The sequence below is a fragment of the Platichthys flesus genome, chromosome 7 (genome assembly GCF_949316205.1).
Source record: "Platichthys flesus chromosome 7, fPlaFle2.1, whole genome shotgun sequence".
NCBI lineage: Eukaryota > Metazoa > Chordata > Actinopteri > Pleuronectiformes > Pleuronectidae > Platichthys > Platichthys flesus.
In genome coordinates this window covers 20,026,815-20,049,869 of record NC_084951.1, presented here as the reverse complement: position 1 = coordinate 20,049,869, position 23,055 = coordinate 20,026,815, and the positions used below count along the sequence as shown (strand labels likewise).

At 41.0% G+C, this 23,055-nt stretch overlaps 4 protein-coding genes across 4 annotated transcripts; 3 read left to right on the top strand and 1 right to left on the bottom strand.

Annotated features, from left to right (window-relative positions):
* The first annotated feature begins 257 nt into the window (after nucleotides 1–257).
* Nucleotides 258–3,499, top strand: b3galt4 (UDP-Gal:betaGlcNAc beta 1,3-galactosyltransferase, polypeptide 4). The gene has a single exon (XM_062392904.1). It carries the CDS (start codon nucleotides 859–861, stop codon nucleotides 1,972–1,974), a length of 1,116 nt encoding a protein of 371 aa, XP_062248888.1. The 5' UTR covers nucleotides 258–858; the 3' UTR covers nucleotides 1,975–3,499.
* A 140-nt stretch (nucleotides 3,500–3,639) lies between these two features.
* wdr46 (WD repeat domain 46) lies at nucleotides 3,640–12,170 on the bottom strand. Its single transcript, XM_062392903.1, has 14 exons — nucleotides 12,044–12,170; nucleotides 11,077–11,223; nucleotides 10,298–10,378; nucleotides 10,087–10,199; nucleotides 9,883–9,970; nucleotides 9,046–9,107; nucleotides 7,583–7,687; nucleotides 7,339–7,489; nucleotides 6,443–6,678; nucleotides 5,711–5,864; nucleotides 5,024–5,171; nucleotides 4,486–4,676; nucleotides 4,262–4,375; nucleotides 3,640–4,168 (listed from the first exon to the last, which is right to left on the bottom strand). Exons 1-14 carry the CDS (start codon nucleotides 12,113–12,115, stop codon nucleotides 4,049–4,051), a joined length of 1,782 nt encoding a protein of 593 aa, XP_062248887.1. The 5' UTR covers nucleotides 12,116–12,170; the 3' UTR covers nucleotides 3,640–4,048.
* A 1,960-nt stretch (nucleotides 12,171–14,130) lies between these two features.
* On the top strand, nucleotides 14,131–19,589 carry LOC133957364 (cytosolic sulfotransferase 1-like). Its single transcript, XM_062392906.1, has 8 exons — nucleotides 14,131–14,536; nucleotides 16,210–16,348; nucleotides 16,474–16,602; nucleotides 17,182–17,282; nucleotides 17,366–17,492; nucleotides 17,584–17,681; nucleotides 18,204–18,378; nucleotides 18,459–19,589. The coding sequence occupies exons 2-8, from the start codon at nucleotides 16,210–16,212 to the stop codon at nucleotides 18,569–18,571; spliced, it is 882 nt and encodes a 293-aa protein (XP_062248890.1). The 5' UTR covers nucleotides 14,131–14,536; the 3' UTR covers nucleotides 18,572–19,589.
* Nucleotides 19,590–20,086: 497 nt separating this feature from the next.
* On the top strand, nucleotides 20,087–22,847 carry LOC133957363 (cytosolic sulfotransferase 1-like). Its single transcript, XM_062392905.1, has 7 exons — nucleotides 20,087–20,641; nucleotides 20,723–20,851; nucleotides 20,949–21,079; nucleotides 21,760–21,886; nucleotides 21,970–22,067; nucleotides 22,146–22,320; nucleotides 22,407–22,847. Exons 1-7 carry the CDS (start codon nucleotides 20,509–20,511, stop codon nucleotides 22,532–22,534), a joined length of 921 nt encoding a protein of 306 aa, XP_062248889.1. The 5' UTR covers nucleotides 20,087–20,508; the 3' UTR covers nucleotides 22,535–22,847.
* Nucleotides 22,848–23,055: the final 208 nt, after the last annotated feature.

Sequence of the window (23,055 nt, the reverse complement as noted above, 5' to 3'; positions counted from 1 at the left end):
CAATATTTACAGTTTACGGTTATGCTCCTTTTCGCCGGCCCCCCAGTTCAGCGCATGCACGCAGAGTGGAGGGGCTGCAACCGGCCTGCAAACACAAGGTGAAGCCTGATAACAAAACTGTTGGGTCCTTGGTCAGATATTTTATCGGTCGTAAACTTATAGCGACATGTTTCTTCTCAGGATTTAAAATTATTAATGGACCTAGGTGGCGTGATCTGTTACTGGGTCTCCAAATTCCAGTAGAGGAGATGCTCAAGAACCCGTATATAGATACATAATCGTGATGAGTGTGTTGGCGCAGCCGTGTAAACAACGTCATGCATCCTCTTTTATCGACAGGGTGCATTCAATAGAAACAATCTGCGTTTCTCATTAAATCTATGCACCGTGCTTTGGCTGCATGGTGCGCATACAGTCGTGGATCAAGCCATATACGCAGCCCAGTGACCGGAAAATAAAAAGCTGCTCCGCACAAGCAAAAAGCCATCGCATCATCAGAGACGAGCATCTGGACGGTTCAGCACAGAAGGGTGGAGTAAAGAGCCAGAGCAGCTCCGGGCTGTTGTCGAGCGTCTCATTTGCGCAGATGCACAGATTCCCCCAGCTCCGTGAAAACGGACCGAGCTGCAGCATTAACACAAGAGAAGGTACAGGCTCTTTTTCTTATTAGTTGACTACATCACTGTCTCCTGCTGCTGCTCTGGATACATTCTGAGCAAAGAAACCGTTAGCGGACGAGACGCGCAATTACGCAATGAGTGGCGAACGCTTCTAGGGAGACAAGAAAAGGGAGAGACGGTGGGGGACGGTTGGGGGATGCTGTAGTAACCATCCCGGTCTCCAGATCAGAGGTCGGTCATGGTAGGACGGGGAATCTGGGTTTGTAAAGCCCGGCTCGGGAAGCGAGGGAGCCGGCTCGGGGTTCTGCCCTTTCTGTGCGCTGCGGCCGCGTGCGCGGCGCTGCTGGCCCTGCTCTTCGTGGACCTCATCGAGTCATGGGTCACCTCCAGGAACATGAACACCGTGGTGGAGCCGCACGCCGGCATTATCCCCCTGCAGAGCGTCCCCCCCGCCAGACCCGAGGAGTTCCTGCTCATGCCCAGCCCGCTCGTTTGCCAGCGTGCCAAGCCTTACCTCATCACCATGGTCACGACGGCCCCCGCCGATCAGAGGGCCCGCCAAGCCATCCGGGACACCTGGGGTGGGGAGGTGGAGGTGAGGGGCCTGCGGGTCATGACCCTCTTCATGGTGGGCGTTGCGTCTAGCCCAGGACTGGCCAAGCTGCTGATAGAGGAGGCCAGGGAGCGAGGGGATCTGGTCCAGGGCCGGTTTTTGGACACCTACTCCAACCTCACCCTGAAGACCCTGTCCATGCTGAGCTGGGCCCGCAGATTCTGCCCTCAGGCCCACTTCATGGCCAAAGTGGACGATGATGTCCTCTTCAATCCCAGCGCCCTCCTGCACTTCCTGAACAAGAGCCGTAACCCCTATGAGCAAGGAGACCTGTACCTTGGCAGGGTGCATCTCCATGTGGCCCCAGACCGTGATCCAGACAGCAAGCACTACCTCCCTTCAGGTGCCTATCCTCCCTCTGTCTTCCCAGACTATTGCAGTGGCACGGCCTACGTTCTGTCCCGTTCTGCATTGCTCAAAATCTCCATGGCAGCCTCTGCTTCACCTTTATCCACACCTCTGCCCCCTGAGGATGTGTTTGTGGGTCTATGTGCCCGGACTGCTGGCGTGCTACCCTCACATTGCCCTCTCTTCTCTGGTGGTCCAGGCGTTCCCTATGGGCGCTGCTGTTACCAGGCCATGGTGTCCATCCACCACATCCCACCCAGGGAGATGCTGCAGTTCTGGGCTGACGCTCACTTATCTCCTCAATGCTCTTGGCTGAGTCTTCGTGCTTCACTGGGGGTGTGCAAAGTCAGGGCGATGCTGGGGTCGGCTCTGGGGCTGGAGCAGGGGTTGTGAGGGGTACCCGGGCAGGAGAACAGGAACCAGTGGGGCTGTGCCTCGCTTCCATGCTGTGAACAGCACAAGTGCTCTTCATATTGTGAAGCTGCACTATGTGTGCACTGAGAAAAGGGCAGTTTATTTTTATAGCTTTATTTTTTTAAACACTATTTAACAGGCTGGGAGTGTGAAGAATCTCACCTTAAAAAGCTCCCTAGACTGTTACAGCTTCCGCAATTGTAACATTGACACATACTGTAGATGTAGAACAAACAACTTTGTCATGCTGATAATGTATAGCCATGAAGGAGATACTTCTATTACCTTGTAAGGGACGTCTATAAGCTGGTACATTTATAAGCTGCTGCTGCTGTTAGGTGTAGTTTACCACCACTTAAATTGTACATGATTATAGTCATTTATAGTCTATTAAGATGCTTAAATGCATGTCTCCAAAAAACAGTGCAATTGGACTCACAAAATGCATTTGTAGGCAGTACATGTATGTAGGATGTAACGAAAAAAAAAAGAGACATTATCTTCAAAAACAATCACCTCGGTATATGAAATTACTATTTTGCCAGCTAGTAATAAGGACATGGTGGCACGTGCATCCATGGGGCATCGATTCATCTGTTGGAGACATTTTGGCTCAGTTATGCTGCTAAATCAAGAACAGTGAAGAGGATGTGATACGACTACTCAACGCCATTTCAGTATTCTGATCCTCTTTCCTGCAACAGTGAGATCAACCATGAAGTCAAGGATGAATGAGAGTTTTGTGCTGATGGGTCTAGACTGGGGTTTAGTCTCTGCTAGTAGTCAGTGTAAAATGATGAGGTCATTTTTAAAGTCTGCAATATGCTAAAGATCAAGTGTCAGGCTGTCTTGTTCCTTCGGTAAACATGGAGGTCAGTGTGTTTACACTCAGGAAATATACGTACAAATCCATTACTGTCACAAATAAACCTATGTATCTGAACTCAGTGTTGCCTGGTTTCTTTTTCAGGCAAACAGACAGGAAACTCAATTGAAAGAGAAGGGTTTCACTATGACAAAGAAACCTACAGGAGCACAAACAGTTTCGAGCTGATTTGATTATGAAACTAATGTTGAGCTTGAGGCATCATCAGCCCTACCTTGACTTGTTTGTCTATCGCATTCCTTTTCATGGGAATCAGTGATTCGCATAACAAACAGCTGGGAATCAGTGAGTCGCATAACAAACAGCTACGACACATGTCTGTGATTGATTCTCTTTGAGTTCACTGCCATATGACCTGAAAACGTGAGAAGAGAAACCTGGAGTGAAGGAGCCTCATACATGCAAAATGCTTCTAATCGACCGAATACCGGCGGTGAGGGAAAACCACTTTCCTAGCCACGTCAGATGTGGTATGAGGAACTTTTGAACACATCCTGAAAGATCACACCTCATCTGGTAATGTAAAAGACAAGTGGAAACTTTTGTCAGACGAAGATGACGCAGGTTTAAAACTCCTTCATCAACTGGTTTCAAGAGTTTGTGTTGCTTCCCTCAGATCTTAGATATTTATATCAAGTTTATTTACATTTGTATGGATTATCTGTTTTTGTCATGCACAGACTGCTGGCTGCAGAGCAGTGGGAAAAAAAGAATGATATTTTTTTACTTCACAATGTCAAATAACACAGGATCCAAAGGCTTGGCAGTATGTTGTTTATTCTTAGGACATCAATATAAAACATTTGACATATGCTCCGCCAGTATTGTTAAAAAATGAGTGAACAATTCATCAGATGAGAAGAAAAAAAGCTATCAATCATCACAAATTCTAGGAAACACATACGCCAGCCGTAGCACCGCACACATCTACCCATGTAGACAGGAATTGTTTCAGGCTACATTGAATAGAGCTGCCCTTCCACTACACTGATTTCAGATGAACTGTTACCCAGCACAATGTCCTCAGTAGTAGACAATATCCACAATTTCTGCCACTTGTGTTTTGTTGGAGAAATTTGTCCCAAAATGAGTCCTTTATATGAAGTTCAAAAGGTCACGCCCACAGAATGTCTCTGACGTCCGGGCGGCACAAAGAGTCCCACTTTTCTATTTTTTGAATCTGTCCAGAGCAGATTTCGTGCCAGAAGATACCCCCGTCTTCAAATCCTTCTCCTTTCGTTCTTTTGCAACTTTCATTTTGTCTTCCACAGTTTCCCTGATCACATCCTGCAGGGCACAACAGTCAAGAGAGATGAGCCACATACTGCAGATACAGCAGAAAAATGGTTCCCCTTTTTTTTTTTTTTTTGGATTACTCACCCTCTGGTCCTCGTGAGCCACTTTCTTCTTGCGCTTTTCGATACTGCCAGTAGAACTGCGACCTTTCTTCTTAAACCTGGGTACAAATTTTTCTTTGGCAAGTGGGTCAAAGCCCTGAGAAGAAAAAAAACATGTATTTAGAAGGCTGTAAAAAAAATAAACCGATATTTCAAACTGTACAGATTTGTAAATTAAAAAGAAAATGGCACAAATAAGACACTGACCAGAGCAGTGACCCTGTCCTGGTGCCTTTGTGTAAAGGTGGCGTTGTCAACTTGGCCCAGTTCATTGGGGTTCAGGGTGATGAGCTCTGGTTGGATCTTCTCCAGCAGAGCCTTAACCTCCCACTCCTGCCTCTGCTTTACACTGCGGTATGGGTTAGCATCCAAACCGTCAAAGTTAGGCTCACCGGCACCTGTACATTTTTAGAATGAGGGCAACCGAGGTACAGATGGGATGAGAACAGTTTTAATACAGACAAATTGATTGATTCCAGTCAAATAAACCATTATCTATTTAGGGAAGACGTACTCTGTGTCATATGGATGTTTTGACCATGACCTATTTGGCGCGCCCTTGTTTTTTGGTCAGTGTGTGTGTGTGTGTGTGTGTGTGTGTGTGTGTGTGTGTGTGTGTGTGTGTGTGTGTGTGTGTGTGTGTGTGAGAGGGTGTGAGGGTGTGTGAGGGTGTGAGGGTGTGAGGGTGTGAGGGTGTGTGAGGGTGTGTGAGGGAGAGAGTTCATGTCCGGTAATCAAGTCGAACCTGGTACGAGCATGCTGGTGAAGCCGTCTCCGTGTCCGATCCCGAGGACGTCTTCAAAGGGACAAAACTGCAGCCCCCATGCTGTTCCCCGAACCCTGTGAGCCATGTAGGGTTTAGTTACTGGAGTGCTCCACACGTCCCTGTACACCTGCATGGAGACAGTTTACACACATATATTCAGTGATATACAGCTTAAAGGTTATCAACATATAAAGAGGTCTGTAATGTATACCCAAGAAAAAATAAATGGTGTAATCTTTCTTACAAAGACAAAGCCACCAACAAACAAATGGCTAGGGGTTAAAACATTTCCTCTTTGGCAGAGGAAGATAATTATTAATATTTCTGCTTAAAATGATATTACTCTGGAAATCAAAAACTGCTACATCTGATTTAACTCTCAGAACATTTACCATAATTAAAACCATTTGACATAGTTCTGCCTGGGATAATTAAGAGGCTAATATAAGGATATCACTGACCCATAAAACAAAGTGTGACTGTCCAGATACACGACGATGTGTTTTTCAATATCCTGTATCTACAGTTTGCACATTTCCCATTAAAGAATGCTTTATTTTCTGATCATTGTACATATCAAGCACTGTGAATGTGCATGACCTTGTGTTTGCTGGATCCGTTCTGAACTACAAATCATTAATCGTGCGGTGTGGCGGTGATAATGACCTGAACAATATCCCCTGTGGCTGCAGAGAGTAGCCCTCTCTGGCTCAGTGACAAACAGGAAGCTCCAGCAGGGAGGAAGTAGGACTTGAGGGGCTTGAAGGTTCGAATGTCATACACCTTCAACTTTTTGTCCATCCCAGATGTCAGCATGTATCTGCCAAGAAGAGAAGACCATAATGACGGTGAGCATTGTGGAGACCGCAGTTCGTTGGTCCCATCAGAAAATATAACAGTCAATCAACCCGACAATGAAGCTGTTCATCACGTTTATGGATTTCTTGTGCCAACATGTTCATGGTTGCATAAGTAAGAACATGTGACCCACTGTATGCATATATGGAGACACATGTAAGTATGTGAACCATTTGGACAAACACATCTATCCATAATGTGATTAAGCTTTTAACACACCATCAAAAACAATATTTCATGTCAATATTTAACATATCAATTAAAAATTCACAGCACTGGAGGAACAGTAAGTGGACCCTTGAATTTAACTGAAAGGTCACTCAGTAGGCGCCCAACCGTCGAATACAATCAACGACCAAGTACAAAAGCAAATCCCTAAAAAATATATGTGAGCGTTTGAGGACTGAATCAAATATTTTATCATGAATTATAAGCACTCGTTAAACACTCAGGCAATGAAGCAAATACCAACAGCTTCCTGCCTTTAAATTATATACAAACTCAATCCTACATCAGGTCAGGGGTTTAAAAGTGACTCACGTGCCCGACTTGTCAACGGTGACAGAGCGCACGCCGCCGTGGTGACAGAGCATCTTGACGAGGGCTTCTCTCTGGTTGGGCGACCACAGGGTGACTGTACCGTTGGAGTGTCCCAGGTGGATGATAGCGTTACGGGGGTTCTGGCACATCACATCCAGTCTCCCAGTCTTGGTGCAGATGGCTGCCACCTCCTTTCCCACAGACACATCCAGGTACTGCAGGAAGCCTGTAGCACTCTGAAGACAAAGAGGGACGAGGGAAAGGTTTGTCAGAACAGGTTACTCTTCATGAATTCAAGGCAGATTATAAATTTGTTTTTACTGTGAACCAGGGTTTCTGTGAGATGAGAACTGAATGAAAGGTAGATGCAGGTGTTCTGAGCAACAGGAAGTTGGTTTTGTGGGCTCAACACCCTACACACACAGCTGTGCCGGGTTCACACTGGACGCTGAACCGACGCAAAAGCGTGGTGAAGCGCAGCGCCAAGCCTTAAACAACAGCTGGCTAGACTGAAACTTTCCAACCACAAAATAAACATCACATTTTTCAGTTTTCTTAGTAATACAGCAGAAATGTCTGTACACCAGTGGGTACACTGCTTACAGAAACTGCTAATAGCTCATTCAGCTTGATTTTGATTGTGAAAATGTCTCCACTTTGTCCATCTAGTTGACAAAATTATCCTCATGACAGATATGTTTATGCATCTGATAAGTTATCTGAATCAGATTGTTATTTCTATTTACAATCATAATTAACAACTTTTCACTTGTGCCCTTTTTGTCAGGTCTGTGCCGAAAGTTAAAATGAAGCTTCAACTAAACAGAAAACATCAGGGTCTGTGGTAAATATCTTTAACACAAACAGGCAGTAAGCCACAGTTTGAATGAACCCACCGCTGTAGCAAGCAGAAAGTGATAAGGGAGGAACTGCATACGAAGGACATCATTGAACTTGCGAATGCAGTGAAGCTCTATTCCGTTGGAGTCGTAAATGTACAGCCACTTCTTCTGAGCCACTGCGTACATGGTCTCAGTGTGAAGCCACCTACATGAAGGCAGAAATGTGTTAACTTATCATATCAGAGTTAATATGTAGCAGGACTAGTACATTACGTTTTTTTTGTGTTGGATGACTTACTTGACATCATTGACAGACTCCATCACGTTAATTTCACACATCAGCTGTTTGGACTGCCAGTCTACACAAGCTACATGGCCTCTCCTCCCACCAAGCAAAAGGTGGCTGAGGGAAATAAAGAGCGCAACATTAACAACAAACAACTGAAACATTGAAAATATGCATTTGCTGAGCACTAGACTAGAAACAGAGACAGTTAGTGAGCAGCTGGAGAAAGCGGTGGATCATTTCCTGTCGGAGAGTCAGATATTGCAAAAACAGAGATAAACGTGAGTGAGTACTGGTTGTACATTCTTCAGGGCAAAAGGAACGAACAACACTCTAAATTCATGATCTTGTTATTTTGCTGCCTTTTACTCAGAGGTAATTTTTCCACCCGGGTCCCTTTGTCCATTTGATGGCAGGATTATGCAAAAGTCCTCAAACTTGAGGAGGGTGTGATGCATGAGCCAAGGAAAACCACGTTCACTGTTCTAAGGCAGATAAAGCCTTGGGTGCAGTGAATGCGAGTTTTACTGAACTCTTGATCCCAATTAAAATACCTCCCAGAGGACTGTTGGAGTTCTGCCAAGTTTGGGTCACTCCTCAATCTGATTCACGCATTTGTAAATAATGCGACACTACAAATGAGGCGGGGCAATATGGTGGACTCACTCCTTAGAGGGCATATGAACAAATTATGACAGACACACTTCATCATCTTACACACAGCTCACTGCGACTTCTCATAAACCGACAAACACCCTGTCTCTCAACAGCTGCGTGTTTGTGACAAAGGTAACAACCTGGTTTCTGCAGAGCCTTTTTCTTCACTGATCTGCAGTTGAGTGTGGGTGGACTTGTGTGAAGTTTGTTACATGAAGCGCTTGTTTCCGTCTCAACAAACCAACTAGTGATGTTCCAAAACCATTATACCTGCAAATGCCTCTGATACTTTCAAAGATGCCTGGTTTGGGCATCGGTGAGAACGTCGGTTAAATACATCAGTTCCACCTATACCTCTCTCTCTCTCCAAATCTGACCCTCTTCTTTCATTTCATTTTCCAAAATGAGGTAAACAAAAAGATAAAATTGACTGGCTTAGTATAAAAATGTTTATTATGCAACACATAACCTTGGATATATATTGTGATGATATCAATATTGAGAATTATTTTGGCATTATAATTGTCTAGTGAAATTCCAATATATAATGCGGCAGCCTGTTTTGTCAATGATGTGTTTAGTCCCTCGTGTGCTGCCCTCAAGTGGCAAGAAGAAAGCTACTGCTTCTCCATACAAAAAATATATGTTGACCAATTTCTCTTTACTCTGATTTCACAGTGGAACAACTGTGCTTTCGCCTTTGTGTTCCTGAATGAAAGCAGCTGTTGTCTTCCAGTGCATTGAACAAAGGTGACTGTTTGGCCATGTAAACAATAACAGCATTAAAACAAAACAAAGGTCAAACATCATATACTGACCGTCCAGTTTTGCTGTAATCCACTCGATACGGACCGAACTGAGACAGCTTCAGGTTAAAATACTGAGGAGAGAGAGGGAGGGAGCGTTTGTTGGTTTCTTTATTTGGAAGCATGATTACACATACACAATGGGATGGATTTCCACAAAACTTGGTGGAAAGATGTGGTATCAGTCAGGATAGAACCCATTAAATGTTGGTGCATATCTGGATCAAGGGACGGAGCAGGGAACTTTCAATTTCTTCAACCTTGCTAGGATGCGTTTTTTTTGTTTTTAATTTCCACCGCTTTCCAAAGGAAATAGTTAATGGATCTGGATAAATTCAAAGACACGTAGGGAACTCATATCTATAGGGTGGGAAATTTGTTGCAGCTTGATTGAAGGGGACTGTTGGGCCTTGGCAGAGGTATGCGCTCTTCTGAGTGCCATTCTAGTTTAGTTTTATTATTTGTAATGTACTGTACTGAAATATCCTCCATGTATAATGTAATTTAGAGAAAGGTCCATGGAGTCTCTTTTAAAGTTGACATTAAAAGTGCAGATGTGGGGTTTATTTTGTTTTACTCTCATCTCATCCAATCGTAAAATGTTGTGAATTTATAAGGGAAAAAGGGGGAGACTGAATTCTTATTATTTATTATACTTTACAGATGTATATACCTGTCTATAAAACCCTGATGTCTAAATGTCTTATGTTATTGATGAAGGTGATTTTTTTTCTGATACCAATTATCATAACAACTGACAACGACTTGTGTTTTAATGGAACAGGCTCCTGCTCTTGGAAAGTGAACTTGTGCAACACTCTCACTTGGAGCAAGATAAGTGTCCCTCACCTTTGCTCCAGATGTTATATCCACAGCATCTGCAATATCTTCCTGAGAGATCGTACATGTGTCCTCTTCTTCCTCTCCTTCAAGAAACCTGAGATCAGAGGGAAGTCCGTCACACCCAGGCTTTCAATCAAAGTATTTAAGTGACATTCATTATCTAATGTGTCGCATCATCAACAGTGACATGAAGAAAACTGAAAATGTTACCCTGCGTCCTCTGGGAGTAGGATGTCAAACCGCGCAGCTTGTTTCTGAGCCATTTGTGAAGTTTCTTCGGAGCGAGATATCATGTCTTTCAGCTTGTAATGCTGCTTCCGACGCTGGGGACAAAATTTATAAAAAATGAGCTGTTGGCTTCGGGCCACCGTCATATCCATTACTTACCAGATATGAGACAGTGACCGACAGGATTGTTTACCTTTTTTATAGTCTCTTTCCTCTTGAACTTGTCCAGCCTGTCTTGTGAAATAGGAGCAGGACCAGGGAAAGGGTCTGGTTTCTAAAAGGAGAGTGAGGGAAAGTACACAGAATTTACTTTGTTGGCTTTAGAGTAATGCTGCAGCTAATGCACAGATGGGAGATGAGATTTAAAATAGCAAATGGTTTTTATGACATTCAAGCTGTTATAGAGTCATGTAAATAATCTTAAATGCTAGAGGGATAAGTGGTGAACTGCTCAGAATAAAAAACAAAAGCATAAATTTCAGAGAATAGAAGCCTCTTTCAGACATAAAAAAACCCGATTAACTTGTGACTGCAGCAAAGGTTGTAAATAAAGAATTAAAAGTTCATACAAACGAGTAATGCATGACAGCAGTGTGGAGAAAGATCATGTCATGGAACATTAAGTCTAAACAAAAAGAGGAAGACGTATCTATTCAAATGAATAAGAACCTTGATATGTTCTTGGTATTGACCGACAAATATTGCGGTGCTGTGCAGACACCAGACACCACTCTTCAGTAAAACAGATTTTAAATTCACCTGAATGGTGACAGCAGTAATTCATCATTACTCAACATCATAACACTGAGAAGATATCAAATGAGTGACAGCAGCATTTGATGCTTAGCTGGGCAACTAGAACCACTTTCATTCTCTGATGACAATAATAATAATACAATTGCATTATTATCAGTATAAAAAGTATTCTGTGATGTAAGAACTTATGATAAAAACAAAAAAATGAAATCTTACTCCTGATATGAATTTCTTTCCACCTCCTTGAGCCTCCTCTTGCTTCCTTTTTTTCGCCTTGGGCTCCTTCTGCTGTGGAGCTTGTCCTCCGTCTCCTCCCGCTTGTTTTTCATCTTTCCCGTTCTCCTGCCAGTACCGGACAGGAGGCTGTAGAAGAGGAGCACACAGGTATCATTTTAGGAGAGCTGATTTAGGAGGAGCAATAAGGTATCATGTTAGGAGAGCTGACATTAGGAGGAGCAATAAGCTATCATGTCTGGCGAGCTGACGTTAGGAGGAGCAATAAGCTATCATGTCAGGAGAGCTGACTTCAGGAGGAGCAATAAGGTATCATGTCAGGAGAGCTGACTTCAGGAGGAGCACACAGGTATCATGTCAGGAGAGCTGACTTCAGGAGGAGCAATAAGGTATCATGTCAGGAGAGCTGACTTCAGGAGGAGCACACAGGTATCATGTCAGGAGAGCTGACTTCAGGAGGAGCACACAGGTATCATGTCAGGAGAGCTGACTTTAGGAGGAGCAATAAGGTATCATGTCAGGAGAGCTGACTTCAGGAGGAGCACACAGGTATCATGTCAGGAGAGCTGACTTCAGGAGGAGCACACAGGTATCATGTCAGGAATGCTGACTTCAGGAGGAGCACACAGGTATCATGTCAGGAGAGCTGACTTTAGGAGGAGCAATAAGGTATCATGTCAGGAGAGCTGACTTCAGGAGGAGCAATAAGGTATCATGTCAGGAGAGCTGACTTCAGGAGGAGCACACAGGTATCATGTCAGGAGAGCTGACTTCAGGAGGAGCACACAGAGATTCGTGTGTTAGCTTGGAGAAGCCTGCACATTAGCTCTTCGCTAGCTAACACTACCCTGCTGTGACTGTGTGTCTGTTAACTGCTGATATGAAAACACCGACACTCTTCTACTGACGAACATTTTCCCTCATCATCTAATAACACAATAATAATTACCCCTTTCTTCTTCTTCTTCTCCTTATTCTCCACGTGTGAGACGATCGCCGTGGCCTCGCCGGTGGTCGCCATCTTTGTTGTATACGTTTCTCAGTTCCTGTGACGGCGCATGTGAATTGCGTAATTTCCTGTTTCATATTCGCTACTCTTTTTTTTATTTTGTTTAATAATGAATTGTTAAATGAATGAATTTAATATTTAAATAGATTAAAACGCCAACATGTTATTTTGAATTGTAAGTAATGATATATAATTATATAGACAGTTGGACAAGTTTTTATGTTTCTTTATCAAGACTGCTCTAATAAATAAATAGGCCAAATAATAAATACATAAATAAATTAGGGAAAAGGCTAATTATGTATTTCTTCATTTATTAATACATTTTTGCTGTTTGTTCATTCTTCTCATTCTTGGGGTCTCTTTGTAGTAGTTTGACTTTTAAGCAATATATTTTAAGTGGGAGTTTTTGATGAACACATTCCTCTGTTTATTACCATGCACGTTCAGAAATGTTTAATACACAGATTAGCTACAGCATTTCAACAGCTAACTGCAGTTGTGCTTTAACCATTCTCTTCTCACCAAATTGTATGACCTCAAAAGTTTCTCAAAGAGTAATGCAAAGCATATGTTTTGACAGATTGTTTTCACTTTGCACAACAAATTAGAAAAAAGAACTTCTCGTAATGAAATAATTTGAACGTTATATGGAATTGTTATCTAGTCTTTTCTCTTGTTCAAAGTTCTGATTCACCCTAACCTAGGTCTGCATCCCTCCGTAAACATGAAATAAACTATGTTGAGTCTAAACATATGTGCTCCTCATGTTTCTGGGAAAACAGGGGGCTTAAACAAAAACAATGGAAAACTGGAGGCACAGAGCGGGGGGAGATGTTAACATAACATCTGTGCCTTCCGTTACCGATTAGAGTGTGATACACAGTAAGTCCCAAGAGCCGCCAGGAAAGAGCTACATTGGAAGGGAAAAGAGAAAAGTGTTGAACCGGCATTTTACATTGAACTTAATCCAGACTTTTTGTGGGCTTCACTATGATGAAGTTAATTTTCTTGTTAAGGATGTAATGACCATGTAGTTGTGCATGAAAGCAGAGGAATGAGAAACATTTCGACCCCTCCTCACCTCAAGACCTCTCCTCTCTTTAACAGCATCTGTTTTTCTGGTTCGGACACGACAGACATTTTTTGCCTGTCAACAATTTACGGTCGCTTTGCTTTAAGATGACCCGTACATGTTATTTTCTAGGACCATCAGAATTCATTCTCCACAGCTGAAAACAGTATTTTCCATTTGCTGCTCAGTATCAATGTGCTTCACCTTGTTTATTGTTCTCTGGGCTTTTTAAAGATTTGCTTCTCAATGACTCAGCCTGTGGGGATATTCATATCGTCCAGGCCAGGCTTAATGATAAATAAAGAGAGGTGGAGATTTACTTCTATTCATCTCTGCCTCTTTATATCAGTATAAGGTTGAGCTGAGAGAAATAGAATGGATCACAGGAGTAAGGAGACTGATTACTGAAACCAGATACAGATTTAGAGATAAATAAAGGAAGTTGTGCATTAGAAAATAGCCTGTAAATTGTGGCACAGCTTGTGTTAAGTGTATTTATGTATTACAATATATTAAGTGCATTTATATTATAGATAGATAGATAGATAGATAGATAGATAGATAGATAGATAGATAGATAGATAGATAGATAGATAGATAGATAGATAGATAGATAGATAGATAGATAGATAGATAGATAAATAGATAGATAGATAAGTAGATAGATAGATAGATAGAAGTTATATGTAATGTGTATATAAACTGATTATCTGATGTGTATAAACTGAAAAAAGGAGGGCCTGAATCTGTTTTGAAACTTTACTTAAATTGAAGGCACACGGTTTGTCACTGTATCCGCTGTGTGGTATTAATACAGTTGGTTGAGGAGCAGTAGAGTAGAAGTGCTGTCAGTTTCTCTTTTTTCTGGTGTTTCCTCATATATGAAATGATAAACTCTTCCTCAAATTCTTCCGGCCCCTCAGGACATTTCACATCGACCTCGAGGAGAAGTGGTTGTGAAAGAACAAGAACATGTATCTGACTTTCCACTGAAGATTATAGACAGTCGATTATTGAACGTAAACTGCAGAGTACCGACCATAGACTATTGAATAATACTGTAAATTATAGACTGTACATTATTGAATGACCACTGTAGATTAAAGACTGTAAATTGTGGATTATAGACAATAGAAAAATATTGTAGATTATAGACTATGGAATAACACTGTCAATTTTAGACTGTGGTTTATTGAATGCAAACTGTAGATTAAAGATTATAGATTTTAGAATAAGAACTGTATGAACTGTAGATAAGGGATTACAGCTTCGTTGAACTTTCTCTGGGGCGCGGTCTGTAAACTCACAACTTCCGAGTGAACCGCAGTATCAGAGGGACGCTGCTCTTGGAACCTGAGGTAACAAAACACTTTTACTTTCCAAACTAATGTTGTCACGTTCAGTGTGTGTCGGGTTCGCTGCAGATCGACGTTGCGTTTGCTCACGTGGACGTGAACTGCGCAATTACTGAGTGAAAGTTTGCAGTTAATCGATTTTTTCTGGACATGTTTCCGGACCTTATGTGCAAACCAGGGATTCACAGCCGCACACTCGTTGTGGTTAGTTTTGGATTGAGTTCTTCGCGATAGAACAGAGAAACAGCTCTACACTGTAAAACACACAATTTGTACTCACATCAGAAGAAAAACAATACTTTATTTGTATCCATATAAGTGTTGTATGTTATTTTTGATAAAATGATGTTAAAAACAAGGTTACTCAATAAAATCAAGCAATTTAAACGCAAACAAAATTGAAGAAAATATGGAAATGTAAAATAGAAGTGGTGGTTTGTCAAAAGCAGTTTGAGAACAGTGAAGATCAAATAAATCATCACATATCTCCCCGATAAACAAATGAGCAGCATCCATTCGATATGAAATACACAATCCAGAAGGAAGTCCACTACAACATGCCTGGTTTGACAAAGCAACTATAGTGAATGTTTTTCCTTAAAAATGCTGCAGGACATAAAAAAAGACTCTCATCCATTGCCCACACACGCACACACACACACACACACACACACACACACACACACACACACACACACACACACACACACACACACACATTCCTGCATTCCAGTGCAGAAGTTGATATTTCAGTCTGCTTTGTGATTGGATTGTCAATGCCCTATCAGATTCAGATCAAAAATCATCTCACACCATGAAATTTGAGTTTTTGAGGTTTACTCACGGCTGAGTAAACCTCAAATATGATATGTTAACATCACTTTATGAGTTCAAATTGTGAATTGACCTGATTTAATCCCATACGTTGGCATAGTGCCATATCTTGTGCACACAAGTCACACACAAGTCAAACATCTGGATCCTGTGTCCCCTTTCATCCTGCAAAGTTAACTTTGATTAAAGAACCACATAGAAATGAACACTCCCAAAAGGAGCTTATGTTTTACGCCTGCATTTGTTAAGTGGTCGTCAGGGGGCGGATTCAGACAAATTTAGTTTTAATTTCTGTAACATTGTGCAATTTTTTATTGATTTCCCAGAAAAAATGAACGGATCTTAAAGAATAATATCAGGCATATTCAGGGGACATATGATGAACTAATTTAACGTCTGACCTGAACTCGACTTTTCTTGTTTGTCAAGTCAGATTGGACCGGCCACATGGCAAAATGTACCCACCTACATTTGTTCATTTCAGAAAGTTGCTCAACATGTCACATGTCCCTTTTATTAACCTCTTAAAGTTCCAAGTCCCATACACTATGAACAACTTACCAACTGGCTTCACCTTTGTTTAGAATGGGGAGGCACACACCTCAGTGACAATCTAGATAATAGTTGAGTCAACAGGAGTGAACCAGAAAGGCAAACAAGCATTGTAGTCAGAGGGTTTCAGCAACAAATCTAGGATGTTATATCAAAAGGAACTCTTTACTTAATAGGAAATGTTGCAATGTTTGCATATCCCTCTATTTCTAACACTGGTCTGCAGGATGTTTTTTTTTCCTGAATGCAATAACCATTTAAGTGATTGTCATATTGATATTTTCCAACAGATGGAGCCACCACCTCGACCAACAATCTTTGACTTCCACGGAGTCTACATGATCAAATACTTCACTGAAAACTGGGACAACATCCAAAGCTTCGAAGCGAGACCAAGTGATATTGTCATAGCTACTTATCCTAAAGCAGGTGGGGGTTGTGTGTTTGACAGTGAAGCATTTAAGCAGTTGCTCTCATAAATCCATTATTGTGTGTCGATGAATGCTCAGAACGAGCCTCTCACCAGTTTGTATGCATGTGTGTTTTAATTCCAGGGACAACATGGGTCTCTTACATCCTGGATCTGCTGTATTTTGAGGAAATGGGTCCCGAGCGAATGGCATCCATCCCCCTTCATGAGAGAGTGCCTTTCCTGGAGTTCAGCTCATCTTTTCATCACAAAGGTTCAATCATGTCCTCGCAATCACAATTATGTAACATTGTAAAACATCGATGTTAAAATTTTCACTTATTTCTATAGTGACAACAGACAATGTCTAAGGTTCTAAAACAGGATTTTCATTTACAACAAATTTTTGTAATCTTTCTGACACACTAAAACTAATTTTGTACCAATGCTTGAACTTTTACAATTTGATATTGAAATTGAGCTTTTCTGTTACCAACTCCTAGAATGAACCAAATTGGGAACAAATTTAAAATGTGATAGAAAATCTAAAATTGTAAGGTGGTCAGCAACCATAAGCTGAAAGTATACATTTTGTCTGGACTCAACTTTGATATCACAGAAACACAAATGCCTTGACTAACTGAGCGATCGACTGACTGAGCGACTTCCCTGACTGACCGAGTGATAAGGTTACACCACTGGTGCAGTAGTGAATGTTTTTCACTGTGTAAATTCATGAAGCCATGAAGCAGCTCACAATGGCTTCGGCGTTGAAGTCCGGTTGTTCTCTGGTACATAAACAAGTCTAATCGTTCGTGTAATCAGTCTCAGACAAATCCTTCTCTTCATAAAGGCAAAGACCTGGCGGACCAGCTACCTACTACGCCTCGTCTAATTAAAACTCATCTACCAATTCAGTTTGTGCCAAAGTCCTTCTGGGAGCAGAACTGCCGGGTAAAGCCCTGAGAAATTAATCAGTTATGGACCAAGTTTGTGTCCTATTTTTATTTATATTTTCTATTTTTCACCCTCTGCAGATTATCTACGTCGGTCGTAACGCAAAGGACTCGGCAGTGTCCTATTTTCATTTTAACCGGATGAACTTAGTCCAGCCAGATCCAGTTAACTGGAGCACCTTCCTGCAGGATTTCGAGCAGGGAAAGAGTGAGTTCAAATACGTTTTCATGTAAACGGAGTCTCAAGTTCCCTCATTTCCTTTCTCAATGCTCCTTCATGTATTGTCCTGTGGCTTTAGTGGTGTTTGGTTCTTGGTATGACCACGTGAACGGCTGGTGGGAGAAGAAACAGACATATTCCAATATTCACTACATGCTCTATGAAGACCTGACTGAGGTAAGCCCGGAGGTGTTTGCATCTGTGGTTTCAGTTAAGGAATAATCCATACTGTAGTGTTAGTGTAATGATGTTTAATGAATTGTGGGTGACGCTCTGCTCCTACTAATCAGCAGAGGCAGGGTAGGGGCGAGTCCTGCCTCCATCTTGTGTGGTTAAGAAAATAGAAATAAAGCGGTTAGTAGAGCCTCAGGGACAGGAGAGGAGGGAGGTGTTGGGAGTCAGGGGATGGAGATGTGGAAGAGAGTCTGTAGGACATGTGGTGGATGGATGAAGAGTAGCAGGACCTGCTGTCTGCAGTACTATCTAATTGCCAGTATAGTCAGTAAAGTATTTTTTTTAGCCAGCATCATATATGTCGTCACAACTCACTCTCTGCAAGTGAGCACAATACTGCAGTAGTAAGAAGTAGAATTCAACGTTGTGCAGTGATACAAATGCATTTAAATAGAGATGGGAAAAGATCTTGTTTTTGTCCTTTTGCATTGATGTGCTGACAATGAGGTTGTTCAAAATGTGCAGGACCCGGGACAAGAGATAGACAAGCTTTGCTCCTTCCTCGGTTTGTCTCCTTCGGCCGAAAAGAAGGAAAGAGTCGCAACTGGAGCGAAGTTTGACAACATGAAACAAGACAAAATGGCAAATTATTCCACTATTAAAGTGATGGACCAAAAGGTGTCTCCTTTTATGAGAAAAGGTACAGTGAGGGAGAAATCTTCTCAAACCATAATCACTCATCTCATTATGTTTCCTGACTGATACTCTGTGGCTCTGCAGGGAAAGTTGGTGACTGGAAGAACCACTTCACTGTGGCTCAGAATGAAGAGTTTGACGAAGACTATAAGAAAAAGATGAAGAATCCCACACTGAAGTTTCGCAATGAGATTTAGAAGTCTGACCCCTTTGCTTAATGAAACATTCCTGAACAGGTATTTTATCAAATAGCGTGAGCCAGATGTTTAATTTAGAGATTTGGCAACAGATAGATAGATAGATAGATGGATACTTTATTAATCCCTTGGAAAATTTAGGTCATCAAGTAGCTTATTGATGGAATGAGGTGATTGTGTCAGTGTCTAGTATGAAAGTGTTCTTGTGCTGCTGGAGTGGATAGTACAAAAAGATATATATGTATCTAAAACCAACAAAATATATATATATATATATAAATATATAAGAATATGAAGTGGTAAAAGTCTTTGCATGGGGCTAGTATAGTCAGTAAAGGGATGGTTTATATAACAAGACAATTATGTCTGATTACATAAATATATAAATTATTAAAGTTGGACTTTTACTGATATACTCAATCATTTCATTTTAGTTTGTAGAGCTCATTTCATACAGAAGTAGTCTCAATGTGCGAAGAATATAGGAAACATTAAAGGAATGATACTCTGAACCTATGAAATAACCAACAGCAGATGTATGAGACACAAACACACACACACACACCCACACACACAAACACACACATACACACACACACACACACACACACTAACCAATTAACTACCTGAAGCCAGAGATGTTAGTTAAATATTTTAAATTAGCTTTTGAAAGAAAAAACAATTGGCACAGGCCTCATCTCAGATCAGAGATAATGGTCATGGTGACTACATGTATCTTCACCTGAATTATTAATAAAATAAGGAGACACATGCTCGCGGATCTGAGGGATCCGGCTGTGTTATTGTAACTGAGCAGGTTAGAAATGTATCAGGGAGCCGTACCATTCAGGGTCTTGTAAACAAATGGAAATACTTTGAAATCCATTCAGTACTGTACCAGCAGCAACAGTCTCTTTGTCAAAATTGATTTAATAGAAATGTACTGTGTCTACTGTTAAGCTGTGATCTCATGGTCCTGAAAAAAATGTTGGCCTCCATAAAGGAACTAACCTATTCATATATTTCCACTTGCCTGTTCCTTGGTTACATTTGTCACATGAAAAACTTGAAAGGTAAATACCTCTGCCAAGTCTAACACCGGATCTTGCCACGTTAAATTTCATGTAAACTGAACCATCTTGGTGGAAGTAAAACTAGCACAACTACTACTAATAATGATAATAACAATGGTACACACAGTAATTACTTAATTACATTAATTACTGGCAGCAGTCAATTTGGGTGAGCCGTAGATGGCCTCATGTCCACATGGACCAGAATCTCTCAATGTGTCAATGTTTGGCAAAGGAGGTTCAGATAAATATTAGATCTGTGTTTTGAATAAAGTGCCCAGGGAATGAATATGCCCATTTATTAAAACTTAGAAGTTAAAATGTTCAGATCTGCTACAACATGGATTGAGTTCTTCCTAGGGTTATGACCCTTCCCTTCACTAAGTTTCATGGATTGATTTAGTAGAAGTAGTGTGTAAAAAACAAAAACGTTTTAAAAAGTGATAAAAAAAAATATCACTTTTTACCTTTTTTTGTGTGTACTGGAGAAAGTCTCTAATTCAAATGTAGTGAATGAATTAAAGATATTCAACCAATAGTAAAAGCAGCTAAACAGGAAAGTCAGGTAGATAAACTAATACCCGGACGTTGATGCTGTTAAATAGAGAGAGATTCTCAAAGAGAGGGAGGAAGGACACACAGTTGATCACGCATCATCAGCGACTGGAGGACAGACTGAATTATCCGTCATCTTGACAAGGTATGTCTCCAGATCACTTGGTTTTCAAAGTTACTCATGTCATGTATTGTTTCTTTTTTAAAGATCTGCCCACCATCCATTTGGTTGTTTGAATTCCTCCAGTTTGATTGTTCACTGATAAATTAAGATCGTATGTTTTAAGCCTTTGCTCTTTAAAAAAAAAGATGGTTTCACGACCAGAGCTCATTGAATTCCAAGGAGAATGGACGACTCACTATTTCAGAGACAACTGGGAAAACATTCAAAACTTCAAGGCCAGGCAAGATGATGTACTCATCGTAACATACCCCAAATCAGGTATGTCCTCAGCTACAGTATATGTACGGTGGATGAATGATGGTGGTGAGATGTTTGACTTGACTCCATTATTTCTTGTAGGAAGCACCTGGGTCTCATACATGCTTGACCTTCTGTATTATGGTCAGTCGACTCCTCAGAGTCCGAGAACCGGCCGTCTTCATGAAAGAGTGACGGTCTTCGAGATGTGCTTCCCTGGTCCACAGCCAGGTTCAGTCACATTTATATAAAAACATATTCATCACTGGTGCATTTATGTTCATCATCATATCTGAACCGTTTATGTTTGTGTTTTGATAATTTGCAGAATCAGGGGGTCCTCCACCTGTTTACACAGGAACAGAGCAATTGGACAATCTCGTCACTTCTCCTCGACTCATTAGGACTCATCTTCCAGTTCGCTTTTTGCCAAAATCATTCTGGGATCAAAACTGCAGGGTACAGTAGCCTGTGTGTTATTTTCCACACAATGTTTCTGTCAGGATTCCGCCCCTGGAACTTTAAATAATTGAAAAAATATGCTGTTAAGAAGCTTGTGATCGTTTAGTTGCTGCTGAATCTCCTCTTGCCAAGGAGTTCATATTTTGATAAATAACTTGTAAACTGGTTGTATTTGAATAACATTTGGTACATTAGTTAATCTCTTACACAGTCACTGAAATTTTTTCAATGATTGACGGATTTGCTGCTGAGACTTTAAGGCCAGTGAGATAATTATTTATGAAGTGATCAGATTGAAACAACGTGTACTCAGTTGATATGGATAATGTGTGATCAGAGGAATGATCAAATGACAGACGACATATTCCAGGTTTATCTCTATTTCTTAAATTATCTACCTTCTTAAGTGTTTAATGTCAACAAAGTAAATTAGAATAGAAAATATTGATTAGATAAGATAATACGTTTTTTGGGGATAATACAAATATATTTTTCCTATTACATATGAAGTTTGACCTTTGGTACTTGGTATAGCAGATTTATGTTCATTAATATTTACAGCACTTGTCAACATGTTGACACACTTTCTGATTTAGTGGTTTTCTTTTTGCGTCTATTCCTCTCTACACTGTAGATTGATACTATTCAGATAACGTCAGTGTTTTCTTGTTGTGTAGATCATTTACGTGGCGCGCAATGCAAGGGACAGTGTGGTGTCTTATTTCCACTTTGATCGCATGTCACTGGTCCAGCCAGAGCCTGGAGACTGGAACAGTTACCTGCACAGATTCATGGAGGGAAAGAGTAAGTATAGCAAACATAGAAAGAAGGTTTTATTGTATTGGAAATTGCAATGATTCCTTTAATCTTTTGTTTTGTTGGTGCAGTGGTGCATGGATCCTGGTATGACCATGTGAGCAGCTGGTGGGAGAAGAAAGCAACATATTCAAACCTTCATTTCATGTTCTATGAAGACCTGGTTGAGGTGATTTTGTGTTGGTGTGAGAAGTCTCTGCTCCTGCGTTAACAGTGTGCTGACAGTATCTGACCGCTGTGTTTCCAGGATACTGGACGGGAAATAGACAAACTCTGCAGCTTCCTCGGTTTGTCTCCATCAGTCGAGGAGATGGAAGGACTCAAAGGCACCGTGGAGTTTGATAGTATGAAACAAGACATGGTGGTCAACCAAGTAGGATTTCCATGGATGGATACCAAAATTTCCTCTTTCATGAGGAAAGGTAAAGTTAAATGCAATGAATAGAACATGTGACATGTCGTCCAGCTTCAGATAAAATGACCTGACTCATTCCCTGTGGCTCTGCAGGGAAAGTTGGGGACTGGAAGAACCACTTCACTGTGGCTCAGAATGAAGAGTTTGAAGAAGACTACAAGAAAAAGATGAAGAATCCCACACTGAAGTTTTGCAATGAGCCTGTGTCCGGCTGTAAATAACAGAAAACCCCTGAAATGATATGCCATCAAAGAATAATGTCACATGTGTCTGATATGTTATAAAAATAGATATTAATGTTGATATTAAACAATGATATTGTCAAATCACAGTGAAGCTTATTTACAAGCCAATGTATATGGAACTTGAGAAGTTATTACTTTCACAAAGGAGCTGATGTTTTCATTGGTGTAATTAGTTTTGTCTGTTTGTAAACAGCATTACAGAAAAACTACAGAACAGATTACCCCATAAGATTTCCGTATTGATTAACATTATGAGATTGAGTGTTTTCCAAAATTTTTTGTGAATTTCTAAAGAAAAAATAGATATTTGTGTAAAAAACTTGTTTTCATTTCATTTCATTCTAATTCATATCCGTATTTACATGTTCTATGTAGTGTCCAGGTTTTTGACCATGTGTGTCACAAGTGTGTTCAGATTTCTCATAATTTCAGCCACTTTCTTTCTTCTGTACCAACATATACACGTTTATAAGCCACAGCTGATTATTTTCACTCTT